Source organism: Amyelois transitella, chromosome 12 (assembly GCF_032362555.1).
Source record: "Amyelois transitella isolate CPQ chromosome 12, ilAmyTran1.1, whole genome shotgun sequence".
NCBI classification, from domain to species: domain Eukaryota; kingdom Metazoa; phylum Arthropoda; class Insecta; order Lepidoptera; family Pyralidae; genus Amyelois; species Amyelois transitella.
This window is the reverse complement of record NC_083515.1, coordinates 7,623,927-7,643,947: the sequence shown is the minus strand read 5'-3', so window position 1 is coordinate 7,643,947 and position 20,021 is coordinate 7,623,927. Positions and strand designations below refer to the sequence as shown.

General features: G+C 36.2%; 2 protein-coding genes across 2 annotated transcripts; one reads left to right on the top strand and one right to left on the bottom strand.

The window, feature by feature from the left end:
• Positions 1 to 121: 121 nt before the first annotated feature.
• LOC106142474 (protein abnormal spindle) lies at positions 122 to 10,456 on the top strand. The gene is made up of 8 exons (XM_013344236.2): positions 122 to 243; positions 351 to 548; positions 789 to 986; positions 1,828 to 7,524; positions 7,616 to 7,808; positions 8,088 to 8,269; positions 8,594 to 8,713; positions 8,918 to 10,456. Exons 1-8 carry the CDS (start codon positions 232 to 234, stop codon positions 9,221 to 9,223), a joined length of 6,906 nt encoding a protein of 2,301 aa, XP_013199690.1. The 5' UTR covers positions 122 to 231; the 3' UTR covers positions 9,224 to 10,456.
• A 119-nt stretch (positions 10,457 to 10,575) lies between these two features.
• On the bottom strand, positions 10,576 to 19,966 carry LOC106142477 (H(+)/Cl(-) exchange transporter 7). Its single transcript, XM_013344240.2, has 15 exons — positions 19,655 to 19,966; positions 19,244 to 19,348; positions 18,289 to 18,487; positions 17,680 to 17,789; positions 17,223 to 17,366; positions 16,388 to 16,565; positions 15,965 to 16,114; positions 15,456 to 15,597; positions 14,951 to 15,089; positions 13,874 to 14,137; positions 13,416 to 13,592; positions 12,911 to 13,120; positions 12,060 to 12,230; positions 11,566 to 11,727; positions 10,576 to 11,301 (listed from the first exon to the last, which is right to left on the bottom strand). Exons 1-15 carry the CDS (start codon positions 19,787 to 19,789, stop codon positions 11,200 to 11,202), a joined length of 2,388 nt encoding a protein of 795 aa, XP_013199694.1. The 5' UTR covers positions 19,790 to 19,966; the 3' UTR covers positions 10,576 to 11,199.
• Positions 19,967 to 20,021: the final 55 nt, after the last annotated feature.

The following is a 20,021-nucleotide window of genomic DNA, read 5'->3' as shown; positions in this document are numbered from 1 at the left end:
GTGAATAAACAGCTTTAAGTATGTTTTCTGGTAACTCTGCATTGTCGTTCGTTCCTTCTCTGATTTTTGACGGTTTGGTTTTGAATTGAATTGTAAACTGAAATCTATTTACGAATTTACGTTTGTTTGTACTTTAATTTCGTTTTTGTATTGTTTAGTGAAACATTTTATTAGAATTTGTGATATGAGCATGTAATAATACAAGTTAAAAGTGCAAAAAATCGGTGGATCATGTATTTTGAAGTGAGTCACGTACTATTTTGAAAATTTAATTTGTTATAAATAAATTTTAATTTGTTGTAAATAAAATAAAATCTTACAATAATGTACATGGATATATTAAATTTTAGATAGAAAATACTCCAGAACATATTAGACGTAGCCGTCAAGTCGAGGCTAAACAAAAGAGGTCTCCGAAAGAAGAATGTCCACGTCTCATTCTCGCACCGTTCTCTAGACCTCCGCAAGTGGTTTTCGACAATGTGCTCATTGGAACTTCATGTGAAAGAAACTTGGAAGTGTTCAATCCATCCAAACAAGTACAACAGGTATCAAAATTTGTAGCTTAACAAAATAAGTATCTAAACTGTCACTAAGTACCTATTTTCTATATTTCAAATTAATTGTACTTACCTAGTTATCCCAAGTAAAAGTTTGTACCTATATGTATTTGTTTATCTCTTCACATCTTGATCAATATTATTCAATTCTGTTGACTTAATACACTTCTGAATTGTGCTTTACTTAAAGGTAAGGGCAGATATTAAAGTTTATACTCCACCTTTTAGATAACTCTCGGCCGCAGTCTTCCCCCGGGTCTAGTGATCCAACTGCCTGGAGAATGGCTGGTGCTAGAACCAGAAACATGTTACAGCCTCACCATGTTGTGGACTCCAAGGCAGCCCACAGCACTGCGAGAGACCGTCCGCTTTACTAATGAGAGCAGGGGGCGTTATGATGTCATTGTTGTATTGAAGTCTACAATGGTAAGTTTTCGTTGATGCCTATAGTTTCAAAAGTATTTTAATTTAATATGTGTACTTATAAAGGCAAAAGTCTGTTATGCTTACTTTACTGATTTTGATGAAATGTCATCTTATATATAAAATTCTTGTGTCACAACGGCTTGACCGATTCTCATGAAATTTTGTAAGCATATCAAGTAGGTCTTAGAATCAGCCAACTATTTTTCATTATATTTAGTGATAAGGGTTGTCTAAAAATTAAATTATTTATATGGCAAAACAATGTTTACTGGGACAGCTAGTATTAATATACATATGTAGGTTATAGACGAAGTGTAACAATAGGCTACTATTTATGAAAATTCCCACAAGAATTTTTGTTTAATGCTGGGGAAGCTGAGTGTATAATCCAAGTTAGTAGTGGAGGTTTGAAACAATTCTACATAGAATTTTAAGATGGGCCATGAATGACATCTCTGGATATTTATATACAGGCTAACATTTCAAAAAAGAAAAAACAAGTCTTTCTCTACCAAAAATACTATTATTCATATTTGTGTCTGTAAGATTCCGGTCTGTTGGCAACATAATGAAGCTTTAAAATCTATTCTAATTTGATGGCCTGATAGTTGTCGGATTCTCACCTTTAAACCAAAAGGTTGATCAAGATGAAGGTTTGATCCCTGGTCATATCTTAATAGAAAAAGAATTTTTGCTGATTGCCCTAGGTGGCGGATTTTAATATGTATATATGAGTTAATTATACTTCTCTCAAACATCTCGAACTTACTTAGAGGGTACATCAATCTGTGTTATTTGTTCTGAATATATTTTACAGTTTTCGAAAAAATATCTGTTTCAGACTATTAAAGGGAAGAGCAACCAACCCAAAGGCTTTAAAATATCTCCTGGTAAGATGAAGAAAAAATCATCTAAGAAGTCTCCAGTGGCAGTCTATAAGAAAAAATCTGAAATCATTTATAACACCACTAAAATTCAAAAGAATATAAATGTGGTTCAAACCACGCAACACACAGTCCTTCAGCCATCAAACAAAATTAACATGATGAATGATTATTCCGTTGACTCAAAATGTCCCTTTGATTCCCCAACCAGTCTAGATTTCAACTTTGACACTTCAGAAGTATTTTCCAACATGCGTAAAACTAACAACACCAATTTACTACAACAAACTTATGATAAATCATACACAAGCAATAATAAAGAAAATTCAATTCAAGCACAAAATATTTTAAAGCCTTCTAATAAAGACAATACTTTAGGTACAGATATATTTGACAATCTCACATTTACGCCGTTAAAAAGTTTACCCTCTAAAACTGATAAACTACATAAAGGACCCAAGATAGTAGTCAGTGTGAATTCTGAAAGTGATTTTGATGATAGTTTAGATATGAAGACATCTAACAAAGAAAATGAGACTCATTCAATTATAACTGTTACGACATCGCAACCGAACAAATGGTTATCCGTTAACCACACGGAAGTAGATAACCGCGGCATGGAAACACCGACACCAGTCAACAAGAAGATCCCTAACACATCATCACCTAAAGAGCTGAACAGCCCTAATTTCTCTATCAACACAGAATTTTCTCGTATTAGTGATCTGTCCTTCTTCCCCCAAAGATACTCAACTGAAAGGAAAGGGTTGCCGAAAATTAATAATGATACTCACGATATTCTCGATGATCTGCAGATCAATATGAAATTAAGTTCAGACACATTTACTAAAGACTCTCCTAATACGCCTATGGAACACCAGTATTACACGGAATCGCGGCCACCTCATTTCTTTTTGAGGGATCAACATCCCAAAATGAGACAGTCTCTATTCAAAGAATATCAACAGCAGAGAGAAATTTTCGACAGAAACTATTTGAATCCTGGTGAACACAATGTCTGGAACAATGATCTGCGCAGTGATATCAGATCTCCACCAAGGTCTATAACGCCGCCTCTTCAGTCTATTCCTGAAGAGAGCGGCCACTTTTCTGAAACGCAAGTGCTCGATAAAACCAGCAAACAACAAGTTACTTTCACAATACATGATCGCACATTTGACAAAGACAAGAATTCCATATCAACAAGACAATCTTGGTCTAAGAAAGCTGTTATTAAAACAGAGCCTGATCTATGGAAAGTACCTGTGTCAATGCCCAGGAAATCTTTGAAACCTAAAGCGAGTATAAAAAGCAGAGAATCTTTACTGTCCAATGTTACCTTCGATGGAAATAGAAGCCGCAACATTACAATCAATCAGGTAGAAAATGTATACTCTCAATCTTTAACAGTAGATCCTTTCCTGTCGTCGACATACTTTTACGATGAGGAAGCAGTGGATAAATTCGAAAAGGAATTTAAAAGGTGGTTGAATTGCATTCTTACTCCACCCGCTGATCTCGACAGTAACATTGAGCAGAAAATTGACGTCGGGAAAGCTTGGATTGAAAATAGAAACAAAGAAGTACCAGTAGCTCCCACTAAAGAGCAGGTTTGTAGTACATACCACAACAGCCACAGACTCGCAAGTCTTCGGCGAGCCGCTAGAGCGCTACTCAGGAGCCCTGAAATAGCGCAAGTATTAGTAAAACTCAATGTGCAAATAGAGAAGAAACTGATAGCAATAAGAAATGACAGAAATTTACATTTAGATGTTGGGCTACAGAAGGTCATAATGGAACTACTTTTGTCTTACAATCCCTTGTGGCTTCGAATCGGACTTGAAGCTATTTATGGATTGGTCTTACCACTTAAGTCAAACAGCGATATTGAAGGTCTTACTTCTTTTATCATACAAAGAATGTTTAAGAACCCATTTTTGAAAAATAAACACTCAAAATCGTCGGCGCCTAACATGCTTTTGCCCGCTTACATGGATGCCATCAAAAAGTTTACTTTGAGAAAGTTTTTCATGCTCGTCTTCTTTTTGGACCAAGCGAAGCAGAAGAAATTGATATCGCACGATCCTTGCCTATTCTGCCGGAATGCCATATGCAAAGAAAGCAGAGAAATCATCATTAGATTTACGAGAGAGCTCATTGCCGGCATCGGTGATATAACGAAGCATTTGCGACCACTCGGTTATGTTGTCTGTCATAAACAATCTTATTTAGATGAATACAAATATGCCGTTCATAATTTAGCAACTGACATCAGAGACGGTGTGCGACTGACGAAAGTCATGGAAATAATATTAATGAAAAACGGATTGCTGAACCAGTTGCGAACGCCAGCCATTTCACGCTTACAAAAAATACACAACGTACAAGTAGCTCTGAATTCGTTAAAGGAAGCTAATTTTGTAATAGTGGGTGATATAAATGCTAACGACATAGCTGATGGTCATCGAGAGAAAACGTTGTCACTTTTGTGGCAACTTATACACGTATTCCGCGCTCCATTGTTTGAGAGAGCCGCCAATGTGATCCAGATCTGGTGGAGAAAGAAATATGAGGTGATAGTAGCGAAGAGGAAGGAAGAAGAGAGGATTATTTATGAAAGAAACAATTCCGCAAGTTTGATACAATGTTGGTGGCGACGTATTCAGTATAACCGACTGGTGGAGCGGAAGATGCAACAAGTGGTCGCAGGAACCATAACACTGCAGAAGTACTGTCGTATGTGGCTGTGCCGAACTCGTTTTCGGCGTTACAAAGCTAGCGTGCTAACTATTGAGAATTGGTATTCGTCTATCAAAATTATCAGCCAAGCTAAAGAAACCCTTAGAAAACTGAAATTAGAGAAAGAGGAATTGAAAAAAAAATCGGCTATTATCCTCCAAAGTCATATTCGACGTTGGATCTGTATGAGAGAGTACAGAACGAAATTAAAACATATTGTGACTATTCAAAGCATGGTGCGTGGTTATATTGCAAGAGCACAGTTTTCGCGCTTCAGAAATTCTATAATGTATCTTCAGCGTAAATACAGAAATAAACTGCTTATGAAGAAAGATATGCGTAACTTTGCGGAAACCCGCAAAGCGGTCGTGTTTATTCAGAGCACCTACAAAATGATCAAACAACATAGAGCTTTCCAGAAATTGAAACAGTCTGTTAGAATAATTGAAAATCGTTACTTGGCTTTGCTACATATGAGAGAGCAAAGAAAAACATACATTGAATTTAAGAACAGTGTTATTTTACTGCAATCACTTTACAGAGGTAGAACATGTCGTTTACAATATAACAAATACAGAAATCAAATTATATTTTTGCAAAGAAAAATTCGCGCTAATTTACTCATGAAGAAACAAAAAGCTGATTATATTAAACAGAAAGAAGCAATTATAAAAATTCAACAGTATATTCGAGCTTACCTTGCAATGAAGCAAGTGCGTACGTCTTACCTTCTCCAGTGTAAAGCTGCTCTCGTAATTCAGAGGTATATAAGGTCATATCTTAAAATGAAATCTGAAAGAAAACGTTACATTCAAATGCGGAGCGCTGCTATATACATACAGACATATTATAGAAACTTGTTGAAACTGCGTAAAGAAAGAACTTCGTTTATGAATTTAAAGAATGCAACTCTATGTCTACAAAGACGATATAGGGCACAGAGATCGAAGAAAGTATGTGAGGAAAAATATAAGAGAATCCGAACGGCTGCATTAGTCATTCAAAGACAGTTCAGAGCTCGTCAACTAATGCTCTTGGAAAGGTCGAAATATTCTCAAATTCGATCTTCTTGTATTCGAATACAAAATGCGTTCAGAGCTTTATTGTTAGGTAGACAACAACGTAAAGATTTCCTTAAGAAAAGAGAAGCTGCGTTGACAATACAGACGTGGATTCGAAGCTGTAGACGTGGAAAGCAAGTGAAGCAAGAATTCCAACAAAAAAGACAGGCTTGCATCACTATACAGAGAATATACAAAGCCTTTATCATTGGAAGGAAGGAAAGGCAAGAGTATGTAAAAATTAGAACAGCAACGATTCGCATACAAAATTATTACCGCGCTTACGTTGAAATGAAAACCGTTAGACAGCAGTACATACAACTTAAAACTTCCACAGTCACAATCCAAAGGTTTTACAGATCTCATTTGGAAACTAAGAAACAGAGGCTTTCATATTTGACATTTAAATCAGCTGCAGTTATTATTCAAAAATACTACAGGCAGTACAAAGAAAGTAAATTGATAAGGCAAAAGTATTGTGCTTTAAGAGTTGCCGCTATTTGTATTCAACGACAGTATCGTGCTCTGTGTAATATGAGACGCGATCGAGACCAATATCAGAAACTGCGGATAGGTACAATAGTTTTACAGCAAAAATATAGGGCATTGCTAGCTATGAGAACACAGAGAGCTACTTACCTTCAACTCCGGTTGGCCGCAATTGTACTCCAAAATAGATTTAAGGCATTATTGTTGATGAAACAAGAGAGAAACAAGTATGCAGCATTGAGAAATGCATGCATAAAAATTCAGACTTATTACAGAGCTTATTCTAATGGAATAAAACAACGAGAAACATATTCAAAAATGAAACTGTCGGCAATAGTCATACAGCAGAGGTACAGGGCTTTACTTATGATGAGAAAACAAAGGCAAATATATCTAAACATTCATTCTTCTGTCGTAATAATTCAGAGGAGATACCGAGCGCATTGTATGATGTTGCAGGAAAGATCAAAATATAAGAGAATATTAAAAGCATGTACTACAATCCAGAGAGTGTTTAGAGCTTATTTGCTAGGTAAAGAACAGAAATTAAATTACCTAAAACTGAAATCTACAGTTATTACAATTCAGAGGCGCTACAGATTGATAAAGGAAATGCGTAGAATACGGTTTGAGTATCTTAAGTTAAAGAACATAGTAGTTTTTGTGCAACATCGTTTTAGAAGTAACAAAATTGCAAGAGAAATGCGGCAAAAGCAGGCAGCTGTGGTTATTCAGGGTTGGTATAGAGCGCATCAATTACGCATCACTTCTAGAACTGAGTACCTGAAAATAAGGACAAGCATTATCACCATTCAATCGACATTAAGAGGGTTTATTGCGCGAAAGAAATATTTAAAGATGCGGCAGGCCGTCTCGACTATTCAAAAGTACTATCGCTCTCGTAAATTAGCATTAGAGACAAGACAGCAATATATTAAGGACAGGAATTTGATTATAAAGCTACAGGCCTATTTCAGAAGTTTTGTAGCAAGACGAAACTTCAATGAAATTCGCAAGGCCGTCGTGACTATACAACGCGCTTATAGAGTGAAAAGGGAAAGAAATATAGCCAAAACCAAAAGAGAGATGGCTGCAATTTGCATACAGAGTAATTTCAAGCGTTACATTGCGCGTTCGAGGTATCTTCAGTTGAGAAATAAAGTAGTGTTTATACAAAAATTATGGAGAGGGAAGCTTGTGACAAGACTGCTGCGATGCGAATTCTTCCAGAAGAGACAGGGGATCATCAAGTTGCAAGCCATCATTAGAGGGTATCTGGTGCGGAGACAAGTCTTGCTCAAAAGGGAGCAGCTTGAGAAGATCAGAGAGGAAAAGAGGCGGAATTGGGCGGCGGCAAAGATTCAGGTAACAATAACTTAATACACAATAGTAGAAGAAAACTTAGTGTTCTCTTTAGTGATTGTCAAGTCTAAAACTCGTTTCTTTCACATTTTAGGCTCACTACCGGGGTTATAAAACGCGTTGCAATTACGCGAGCGACCTACGCGTTGTGGAGTGGCGTCGTAGATGGCGCTTGGGAGCGATGCAGTCCACTCAGCAGTCGCTGAAGGAACGCAATGAAGATGCCATGGCGGTTCTCAGAAACATGGCCGATATTGAGACGGTCATCCGAGCCTTCAGATCTCTAGGTAAGTTTAAGAAGAAAGGTTTTAACATGTGCCCAAACGCTGAAATCGCGCCCAATGATTGATTGAATGTTTCAATCGTATTTTGGCTAAGCAAAGTTATTAGTAAAATGCGATTTCAGCAATGTGGCGTAATAGACATAGAGACCAAGTTAAAATATATCTAATATAGCCTTATACCTTATATTCACCTACCACCTATCCTTGTTTTGATACCAGTTTTTAACCAGATCGAAAGAAATGTACGAATCAATATTAAGGATCAATATATTTTTTCCCCAGAATTACTGACTGAAGTGTTCCCAATGATGTATCACGATAACGCGTCATCAATCGTCAAGCGAGTGTACATTTATATGTCGGTGACTAATCGCTCCATATCCAGCATCGAAGTGCTCAAATCAGCCGCTTCCATGTTGGTCAACCTCACTCGGTACAGGATTACGGGACCTAAGATTTATGCGGTAAGATTTTTTACAACCACTCATACTTTTTGTGAATACCGTTACCTGAATGTGAAGGTTGCTTTCCTTTATAGTTAGTTTCTTTTATAGCATTATACAACTAAGGGAAACAATTGTAAATACATGGGTCAGGGCAGTACAGTTGTAGGATTCGAATCTGGGAAAAGCTCGACAAATTCGAGCTCCTTGGCCATGTACAAAATAAAGGTAGAAAGTTCAATTTAATTAATTGACTTGTTATGCTTGACATTTAATAATAATATATGCCTGTACGACCAAAGGGATTTTGACTGAAACTAAATTCACAATACACTATTTTGACAGAGAGATCGTGTGCCGCCTATCCTGAAGTTCATGTGGCGGTTCAGTAACAGCGAGGCTCAACTTTTCTGCATATTATGCACCTACTTATGGCTTTTCGCCAAGTACGATGACGTCAGAAAGGTAGGTTTGAAAAGTTACATTATCTAGTGCTTTAGATCGCAGCAAAAATGGCAGTTTTATCAATGTCTCATGTTTTTAGGATAACTTAGAATGACCTATTATAATAATTTATTTTGAAAAAATTAATCGAAGTAAATATTATATTTCTTCAGTCACAAGTAAATTCTTCAGGCCAATGAAGTGTATAAAAAAATTATCTTACAGGACTTGACAGAGTTTCTGCACATTCCCGAAAACCACAAAATGCTCGTGACCATCAAAAGCAACGTTGACAGGACGAAGCGGATGGCCACCAACGCAAGAAACAGATACAGCACACCGCAGCCGTCCAAGTTCGTCTCACACACGAACCAATCTCTCAACTACAGCATGTGCAGCAATGGAAACTCGTGTCACCTTCCATTGCCGGCCCTAGAACCCGATTATGGAATAACGAGAGCCGATAAACCGCGTTACTTCGATGACGCCCAACATGCTATTAGCTCTTTATTCTCTGCATTCAAATTATAAATTGGCGTTTGTGTTTTCAAAGATTATTTTCACGTAAGTTCTTGCAGTTTGTTTGCCATGTGTGATGAATGTGTTCGTTATATTTGAGCTGATATTTTTTTTATGTTAAGGCACTGTTAGGGCTAAGAATGTTTCAAATTTTATATAATAGGCGTATTCATACTAATACAATGTACATTAACAATGCATTATGGTTACAGATTAATTGATAAAATAATATTATTGACGTTATACATATAATTTAACAATCGTGTAGTTACTTGCATCCATAGATGTAGGAGAAAAGGCAGACAGAGTTTTAGTATACGCCAAAATGTAGCACCAATAGTATGCCGGTCACTATAATTATACTATACATACACATGCCTCATCATTCTTTTTATTGTTTTACTTTATTTATAAATAATACATAGCTTATTGCCAACCGCAATATTTATATCTCTAATAGTTAGAAATAAAACACCTTTCGTTGTGCTTATTTTCATTTATGAAAAAATTCATAATAATTCTTCCACTAAAATAAGTAATTAACATTTTAAATCTACTAGCCGACGGAGAGGTATTGTTGCTTAGCTTGCTTTTCTAGGATAAAAGATTCATATTTGTGCGCTTTTTAAAATTAACGATCTGTGTGCCATGAACGTAGAAAATGATGTTGTGTGCTACTTTTTTTTTACTAGGAAGTGTAACTTTATTTACGCATTTATTGAATTATTCTCTTGCAATGCAAATTATTTATTTCATGGTGAATTTATCCATTGTTGTAAAAGTCTGCAATATTTATTACTGGCAACCTTTATCAAGAAGAATGAAACACGAACTTGTTTGACGTAACATTTATTTGACATTTGATAATAGTGTAATTTGAGGTTAGAACACTCCAATGTTTACTAGTTAATGTTTTGTGAAAACACGAGCTAAATAGTATTTAAATATTTTTAACATGGACGAATTTGTAAATTACGTACTATTAATTTTAATTCTGCTGCCAGTTTTATTATTCTTCAAGTTATGGGCTGGTATTGGTTGGGAACTTTTTGTAAACAATTGAAGCGTTGAATAAGTGATTTTTGAAGCAGTTAATTATGTGAAGATAGTTATGTTTTATCGTTATATCTGCTTGAGAAGACTGACTCATAAGAAGATAATTCATGGTGTGTTATTAATCACAATTTGTAATTTGCTTATTGTGGGAAAATAAAATGTTTCCAATAAAATAAATAATATTTATTATATTTTCTCTTATTTTAAACACTTAATTATAAAATTCATAATATCACATCGTCGTAATTGGAATATAATCTACAAGGAGCTTTCTTATACCAAGCAGAATATAAATTCATAGACTCATACCAAGCAGAATATAAATTCATAGACTCTGTTTGGTGGAATTTTTATTTAGACAGTGGAACCATAATCTTTGGTGGAGCACAGTGAGGAAGAAAGTGAGTTTAAATATTGTTCTGGTTTTATTCATACATATTAAATGAAGTATGCAGGCATTTACTAGTTGATTATTACAATAGCAATATTGATTCAGAACTTTTGGCCCAGTTATAAGCATAATTGATTTCACATTTCATCTGTACATTATAAAAGCTCAAAATTTTAAATTAATTTATTATATTAATTAAAAATTATTAAATAAGCTGAGAATAGCTTAATTTGCTTATCTTCGAGATTATGTAGGCATAAAAAAACTAACCATGTGACCCTCATTTTTTATATGATAAAAGGTCTATGAATGAATTTAAATGTTTTATGAATTAATTTATATGATAAGAGTTCTATGAATGCAGGACAATGCCACCAATACTAATCAGTAAATATTATATTGATATATTTTTCACACTTGCTGTTGTGTGTACTACTAAGAAAATATAAGTACATATAGATAAGACACGATTATTAGGTATTATATTATTTTGCCGTCATATAAAAATTTTAATAATAGTAATATCACGTTTTGGTTCAAACTAGATTTCACTGGATAAAACCAGTTCCTCCATTCCCATGTGGCCGCGGTGTCTCCACACGCGGTACCTCGCGATGTCTTTGCGTGTCACCATACCGACCACCTGATGAACACAAAAATGTTAAATATATTATACATATAACAAAAAATTCCGCATCAAAGCTACAACATGACAAGTTTATATTACATATGTACGGAGGGCTGTCCCAGTATGTCACCTAGTATATCCACTTCAGATGTCTGAGCCTTAGCACTGAACACAGCCGAAACATCGCGGCAGAAAAGCACAGTGCGGTAACATGTACGGATTCATGTACGTACGGAGGTCTATCTAGCATGTCATCTATATGTAGAGAAATATACCCACCTCATTGACGTCGTTGACTATAGGCAGGTGTCGGAGCCCTAGCGCTCGGCACAGCCGGAACATCCGCGGCAGCGACGCACGGTGCGGCAAAGTATACGGAGACGGGTTCATATACGGACGCAAGTCTACCGTGCATGTCTTCTCCCAGTCCGAGATTTCAAGCTATCCAAAAATTATATTAGTCTAATGTGTAAATTAAATCTAGATGATTTGAAGGAACTTGACCGCAAAGCACTGCCTTGTCGTGTGGTGCAAAAAGAACATTGATTACAAAATGGAACCATCCCAAAAAAATGTATGATCACTTTGAACTATTCTGGTTTGAGAGCATATCTAAAAAAGGGTATTTATATTCTTGAATTGAACACAATTTTACTCAATGATTTTCATGAAATTTGGCACAGGTAACATTATTTAGATAGGGTATTACCGATAGAAAAATATACTACTTGCTTACATTATCACAAAAAAACTAGTAAAATGTAACAATGTACCTCTCCTATAGAAGGGAAGCGCGGGTATTCGTTCCTAAAGATGTTCATGTCCACATCGACATTAGACCATGTCGTGTTCGCGTTCTCGTTGTACAGTTTATGTTGTATCAGCACTATGAGTTGCGAGCGGAGAATCAAGCCTCTAAGCCGTTTGTATGTTGGGACTTCAGTCTGTGAAAGTAAATTTAAATTAAACATATGCAAAATGAAATGGAAAAAGTCTGGTCAATATAGGGATCCGTCCGCTTCAGGTTTCTAACACTTCAACAGTTGCCTGTCCTATTAATCACATAAGAACAAATCAATTGTAAAAACTATTGTTATATCTCTTATATATAAAATTCTCTTGTCACAATGTTTGTCTCTGTACTCCTCCGAAACGGCTTTACCGATTTTAACCAAATTTTGCATGCATATTCAGTAGGTCTGAGAATCGGCTAACATCTATTAAGGGTTGTCCACCCTTAACATTTTTTTTTAACTAGACATAACTTCAAAATTATTTGCATGGCAAAACAACGTTTGCCGGGACAGCTAGCTTCATATATTTTTATTTTATCGGTTAAACTGCGAACTATGGCACACCTAAAGTCGAAATATCCATATATACCAAATTATAAAGGATATAAATGTTACCTAATCTGTGGTACGATGTGAGACGTTAAAAAATGCGTTTTGAACAATACTAATAAAATAAGAAGATTTACACATTTATAGATTCTAAACTGTTTTACTTTCACCAATCCCATATCTAATTACTACATTTTTTAACAAAACTTGAGAGACATATGTCATCAAGTTGAGGCTAACATCTCTTGTATTCTATTTTGGTATCTCAGAGATATACTCACTTCATCAACTAAAGGCGGGTCAACGACAGGGAATCCGTTGTAAGAGACCAGTTTGAGTATCTCCACAATATGGCCGACGTTTTCCACCGTCCTGAGAGTGAAGACTGGATGTGACATCACTTCTGATGCGTATATGTTGTGGGTTAGTGGTGGGGGCTCCCACGGGAGGAGGGGTACTGCTGCTAGCTGGATGTGGATGTCGTATATACCCTGGCGAACAAAGACACAGAATAATTAAGTTAATATGTAAAGTAATTTAGCGATTCTTTTTTTAGGGTGAAGCACTAGCAACCTATTTGAATCTCAATTCCATAATTAAGCCATACAGCTGAAGGTGGCCTTTCAGTCTACCCCTAACGGATAAAGACAGAATAATCTTTGTGGCAATAAATTTATATACTAGCTTTCACGAAGCTAAATATCAAGAATTGAGGTTATAATACTTCATCACCCTTGGAGTTCCACTTTTTGTTTTTTCTCACTTACTCACAGACCAGCTACTAACCTCGTTGAAGAAGTCCCCAACCCACTTGGCCACGACCAGCGTGATGATGATTGGCAACGCGTTGGAGATCTGTCCGGTGGTCTCGATGATGATGACGGTCAGTGATATCGTCATTCGCACGACGCCGCCCAACTGTGCCGCGGCTCCTATCAGTGCGTACTTGGCTGGATTCACCTCCTGGGAAAGAATTTGAATTTTTCGGCTTTGTGTTGGAATATTGTTAAATAAATAAAATGTGTGCTGTGAACCTCTATCTCTGCTGTGATCACTCCTACACTTAATAAGCTTCTCTTTGTTCAAAAACAATTAGTCCAAATCTGAGTGAGGTAAGAGTCGACTAAGTCAAACAAACCGACTTCACGGTGAAATCACTAAGGAGAACATTTATACTAATCATAAACCGGATAAGCCCTAAACCTTTATTTTTATATATTTTTAAAAATATATATCAAACTCACCATAGAAGGCACCATCATTTGCATCATCAGCGCCAACAACCTTCCCCAGGCTGCGCCAGTCAGCAGGTTCGGTATGAACAATCCGCTGGAGACCGCCAGACCAAAGGTCCACGTGGACAGCAAGAAGTAGCAGACCACGAACGTGAGGATGGAAGTCGGCTTGTAGGATCCGATCGGGTCGTGTAGAAACGATCGCACGGACGCTTCGGGCGTTTGGAACCATATCGCCGCCATGCCGGAGTACTCGCCGTCGGCGCAGAACAGCTGCGAATAATTATTACTGTTACACATTGTATAACTACGATAAATTGAGACATTGTGACAGGTTGCAAGCCCATCGTCTTAATTCAGAATTTTTATAAGCCTTGATTGACTAGTCAGAGTGAGATACAGTTTACTCATATGCTTTATATTTAATACCACATTAATTCCGGCAAATTTAACAAACAGCTAATCACCTAACACGCCCTTACCATTTGAAGGAAAACATGGTAGCATTCCAGTGCATTTTGATTAAAAAAAAATATGGCGTATTTGAAGACTGCGTAATTAGAGCGATAATTTTTTTGGGTAAATAATCACTTGATGCTAGACTAAAAGTTCAAGCAGCTGAATGTGTTACTAAGATTTCAGCTTTTAAGTCAAAATGACAGTCCCTCTTCAAATGACTGAACCTCTCCCACTCCTGGATCTTGGTATAATTGGACCCAGACTTATTCAAAAGGAACAACTTCTTCTTTATGATCTTGACATAATTTGTACAGTATGTACATATTTTATTTTATTTGACGAAATATTCGTATTGACATAATCAGTTCTACATTCATACATGTTTTTTAATGTAGACAATGTGCATTCGTCCACGATTTAGAGAGATCTATATTTGTAAATTGACGTCCTATGAAAATGCTGCAGTGTAGTTTGTTCCGTCGCTTCTTCTACACATGCGCTTTGGAAGCGGTAGTAGTTATAATTAGATTTAAGTTATGTGACGTCAATAAGTGATACCTTGTATCTAATTTTGAAAATAAATCTATTCTATTCTATTCTTTAATAATGAGAGAGATTACTACTGACCTGCAGCGGTACTTTAGTGGGGTCCTCTCCTAGGGGTCGGCAGTCATCGATGAGGAACATCATGAGGAAGCCGCACGTGGCACTCGCCGCGGCCACCAGACACGCCTCCACCACGCGCAGCCACGGCAGAGATATGTATCTGAACAAAAAAGGAATAAAAAAAACCATTAAAGTGACGTAAAACGGTTAGCATCTATACCACTAGCACCCATGGCCCGGCCAGCCTTCGGGTTATACAAGCGGGTGTGGAGTGCGCTAATCCCGAGTTTGCTTGTTATAACGCCACACCTTTTTCTTATTAAAATATCTTTAGTGTCCCTTTAGTTATTTTAGAGACGGGGGGCTAGCGTAGCTATGCAAGCCGTATGGTTAATGATCTATTTAAGAATACATTACAATAATTTGCAAGCGAAGAAATCTCCACATATATGTGCCATTTGCTCTCACTTGAAAGAGATGATACGATATTGTCAAAAAAATACAGAACGATTATATTGTACAATACCTTATTCTAAACACAGCTAATCTATAGTTGATGTAGTTCCACAGCGCGCCGAGCATTCCTCCGATCGCGCCGAACAACATAAAGATGGGCAGCTCGTAGAATTCGAACGGGAACGGTTCCATTTTCCCCAGGTGGAGGAGACCTGGAATATTTATGAGCTTGAGAACTTGGCAAGATTCAGACAAGAAAAAATTTCAGGGACAATTTATGTAATCTTTAGAATGTGATCGATACTACAGGTATTATTGAGATATAGAATTCTTTTATAGAAAAATATTAATCCTGTCTCAGAATACATACATACATATGGTCACGTTTATATCCCTTGCGGGGTAGACAGAGCCAACAGTCTTGAAAAGACTAAATGGCCACGTTCAGCTATTTGGCTTAATGATAGAATGTCTCAGAATCTGATCCAAAATCACCTGTTCTGTGTTCGGTCCATTGGACAACAGAGCAGCAGTGCTCTCAGATACAAAGTAGGACATGTATAGCAAGAGAAAATTTACCAGGATAGCTCAAGTCTCCCAAGTGGCCGTGGTATGCAGACAGCACCACGTTCAGCGTGAAGGTAGACACTACCGTCCCGAAGAAGGTTCGCCATGTCAGCGCCTGGTTCCAGAAACTCGCGCCTTCCTCCAGGGAGAATAGTACTCCACCTTAAATATAAGTAGATTACTATTTTTTGCATAAATTTTTACAGTAGCCAGCAGTACACCCATGACCTTGATCCAGGAGTGAGTAGCTTATGCCCTATACGTATTTTATTTGTTTACTGGGTAACCTTACTGGGTTATTGTAGGTACTAGGTGAAAGTATTTATTATGTTGACCAATCATATTTAAGGATAAAAAATCCTTGCTATCATTAATCGCTTCAATTTTTAGAAAAAAAATCGTCTCTGGGCAAAACATCAGTAGCTTTAGAGTTACCAATAGGTGCTCCGAAGGCGGCCGAGACACCGGCAGCCGCGCCGGCCGAAACGAAGTCCCGTTTCTCGTGGTCATCGCGGAAATATTGGAATATCTTAAAATCCTTGTTGAAAGTGGTACTTTTCCCTTGAGATATCCCCGCAGCCACCACAGCCCCGCTGTGGATCATTGGGCCTTCCTAAAATAAGAATACGTGTTACTATCGATTTACCTGCGGCCTCCCCCGTAATACTACAAATAAAATATATCGTTTTGTAAATTGAGTTCTAAGGTAATGATACAAACTTAGTCAACAGTTATCACAGTAATGGCACTTTGTAAGTTTATAAGATTTGCCTAGCCACGTCCATTAAGTCATCTGTATGTATGTTTATTCATAATTCGAAATTTTATCAGAGTATATTTATAGTTATAACCTAATTAAGCTACGCGAAAGAAAAGGCGGGATTTATTTATTTGGTGGTGCATACAACAGTATTAAATTAAGCATTAACATATTATCCTTCCAAGAAGTAAACAATGACTGTTTGAAACAACGCAAGTGGGTACACACAGCATGCTATAGCAATCACAAGAAATAAGACTGCTACCTATCTACCAATTTTTTAAACAAATATGAATTACAAATAAAAACAATAATAAAATTGAAGTTCACAGGAAAAGATATGACAGTGAAACTAAGAGGCTCAGAACTTTATAAGTATTCAACATTATATATGTTGGTATGAAGTATTGTATTCTTTACGATTTTTTTTAAGAGGAGATATTATTATAACAAAATGTTGTTGAGAAGGGGGCTATGTTACAAACACATGGGATGTTTGTATATACTAACCTTCCCTCCAGCCAGTCCGCCAACTACTGCTGTTATAACTCCCACGGCTTTCACTAGCAGTGTTTTGAAACGAACCACCCTTGGAACTTTGACACCGTTTAAATAGCATTTCACTTGTGGTATGCCACTTCCTGCTGCTACAGGCTAAAAAGTATTGTAACAATTAATATTTCTAATAGTCAGCTAATGAATATATTAAAAATACATGAACACTAAGCAAGAGCTGAATGAGACAATAAATTTTATAACTTTGGGTGTAAACTCAATACTCAATCATTTATTGCATAAGTTACGTGGTGACAAAAATAAAAATTCAGCTCAGATGTGAAACAAAGAAACCACAAATAAAGTATTTCAATTTATATTTGGATAAATTAATTTGGTACCAAACATTTTAATTGACCTGAATAGCCTTATCAGCTGAACAGCTGCCTGTCCTAAACCAAATAATACATACCTCGACAAATGCTACCAGCATGGAACCAAAGAACACAACGCAGACATTTGATAACACCCACAATAGATATGGAATGTACAGACTATCTATTACTACATATTTATCTACAGCTGTAGTATATTGGTTAAGGAAATATAAAAAAAAAACATAAAAAATTATATGCACCTTCGGTCAACAGTTTTAAGAACAGATTAGATAAAATCTCCAAAGTTTTGGATACACACGCATCAGCTTAATAAGCTGCTAGTGTGTTATAAAATAAAATAAAAATAAAATAAATTATATAAACATATTTTTTATGACAGTATTATAAACAAGCTGAATGTGACTTCATCTGCCTTAAATCTCTATAATTTTGATTTATTATGTCTAAGCTATATTACTGCAAAGTTTCATGAAAACCTGCCCAGTAGTTTGTGCATGAGAGATTAGGAAACACACACAATATCCTTTAACATTTATAATACTAGCTGTTGCCCACAACTTCATCCACTTTATATACATACATAATATACATATATAAATAATTACCATACCTACTAAAATTAAGCCCAAAATCTTTCTAGTTCAGATGTTTACCTAAAAACTATAATTATATGAAAAGGATACACTTCTTTAACTCCTTATATTTAATATCTGAGAACTCTTCTATGCAAATATCAATTATACACGCAATAAGAGCTGTGATCATACCAATCAATAGTATGATGAACCATCTTGCCATATCTTTCCATACAATGTATGGAAATCCACGCTTTCGCTCTTCATCCAGAAGCAAATGGTTCTCACAGGTGTCATAGTCTAAACTCTGGAAAAAATGTTTACAGTGATATAGAGAATTATTTAATAGAACATAGATGTATGATCTATATTTATGTTCTAATTAATGTTGTTGAAGGAAATACCAGTTTAGTTTGTTCATCACTCTGCATTTGTGCTTTAAAAGCAGTTGTAAAGTTATTTTTGATACATACATACATACATATGGTCACGTCTATATCCCTTGCGGGGTAGACAGAGCCAACAGTCTTGAAAAGACTGAATGGCCACGTTCAGCTGTTTGGCTAAATGATAGAATTGAGATCCAAGTCCAACTAGTGACAGGTTGCTAGCCCATCGCCTCAAAATGAATCACAAGTTTGTAAGCCTATCCCTATATTATTTTTGATATAATAAATATGTTTTTTCTTTTTCCTGCTGAGTGGTTCCCGACACCAATACCAAAAAGAATAGGACCACTCCATCTCTTTCCCATGGATGTTGTAAAAGGCGACTAAGGGATAGGCTTGGGATTCTTTTTTAGGCGATGGGCTAACAACCTGTCACTATTTGAATATCAATTCTATCATTAAGCCAAATAGCTGAACATGGCCATACAGTCTTTTCAAGACTGTTGGCTCTGTCTACCCCACAAAGGATATAGACATGACCGTATGTATGTATGTTTTTCTTTTTTTACTGATTTGTTTTTCTGACAAATTCTGCAATTTTGTTTCAAATATTCTGAATGCAGTGAATTATTTATATAGTTATTTCACATAATGCTATTGTTAATTTCACTTACTTCATATTTTGCTGAAAGAACATTCATAGATCCTGGTTCAATTTTTCCAACTGTTTGTCTGCGTCTAACTCCATGACTCCCATGTAATATGTCCTCATTTGAATCCTTAAAAATACAATGTTTTAAGAGATTGTTTTCTTTAAAAGCTATCTAAAGATCCTTTTTCATGTAGATTTAGATGTGACAGACAATATTAGGCGTAGGTAAGGTTTATATTTTACTTTGACATATTCTGTGTTAAAAAACATGGGACATATGTATTCGTATCTAGCTTGGAATACAACTACTACTATAAATGTAGTAGTTATATTCTCTTTGACTACTACAATTTGTTTGAGCTATAATCTTATACTATTGCTACAGGCTGCACATTTGTATAAGTAGTCATTAAAACCTGTACCACCAACTTACTTCAAAATAATTGGATGTTTTGTTTAACTGCGTATAACTAGATGTGCTGGGTATTTCATTACTAATCAAAGGTGCTGTATCTGTTTCACTAGGCGTTATTTCACCAGCTGATGAAGACACGTGGGAATTATCCATTATCCTGTCCTCCTGGGTAGTGTTGTCGTGTCACGCAGACTAGAATATTTATTTACAAAACATTACCGCTTAATAAATGTCATGTCATTACTTGCTTTATTCTAAATCTATTAAAATATCCATCAGAAAATTAGAAATTGATATCAAACAAGACACTTTATCATTCATGAAATGAAGCTGCTGACGTTGACAGTTTGACGTTGATAGTTACAGGTTTTGTAACTACTTAACA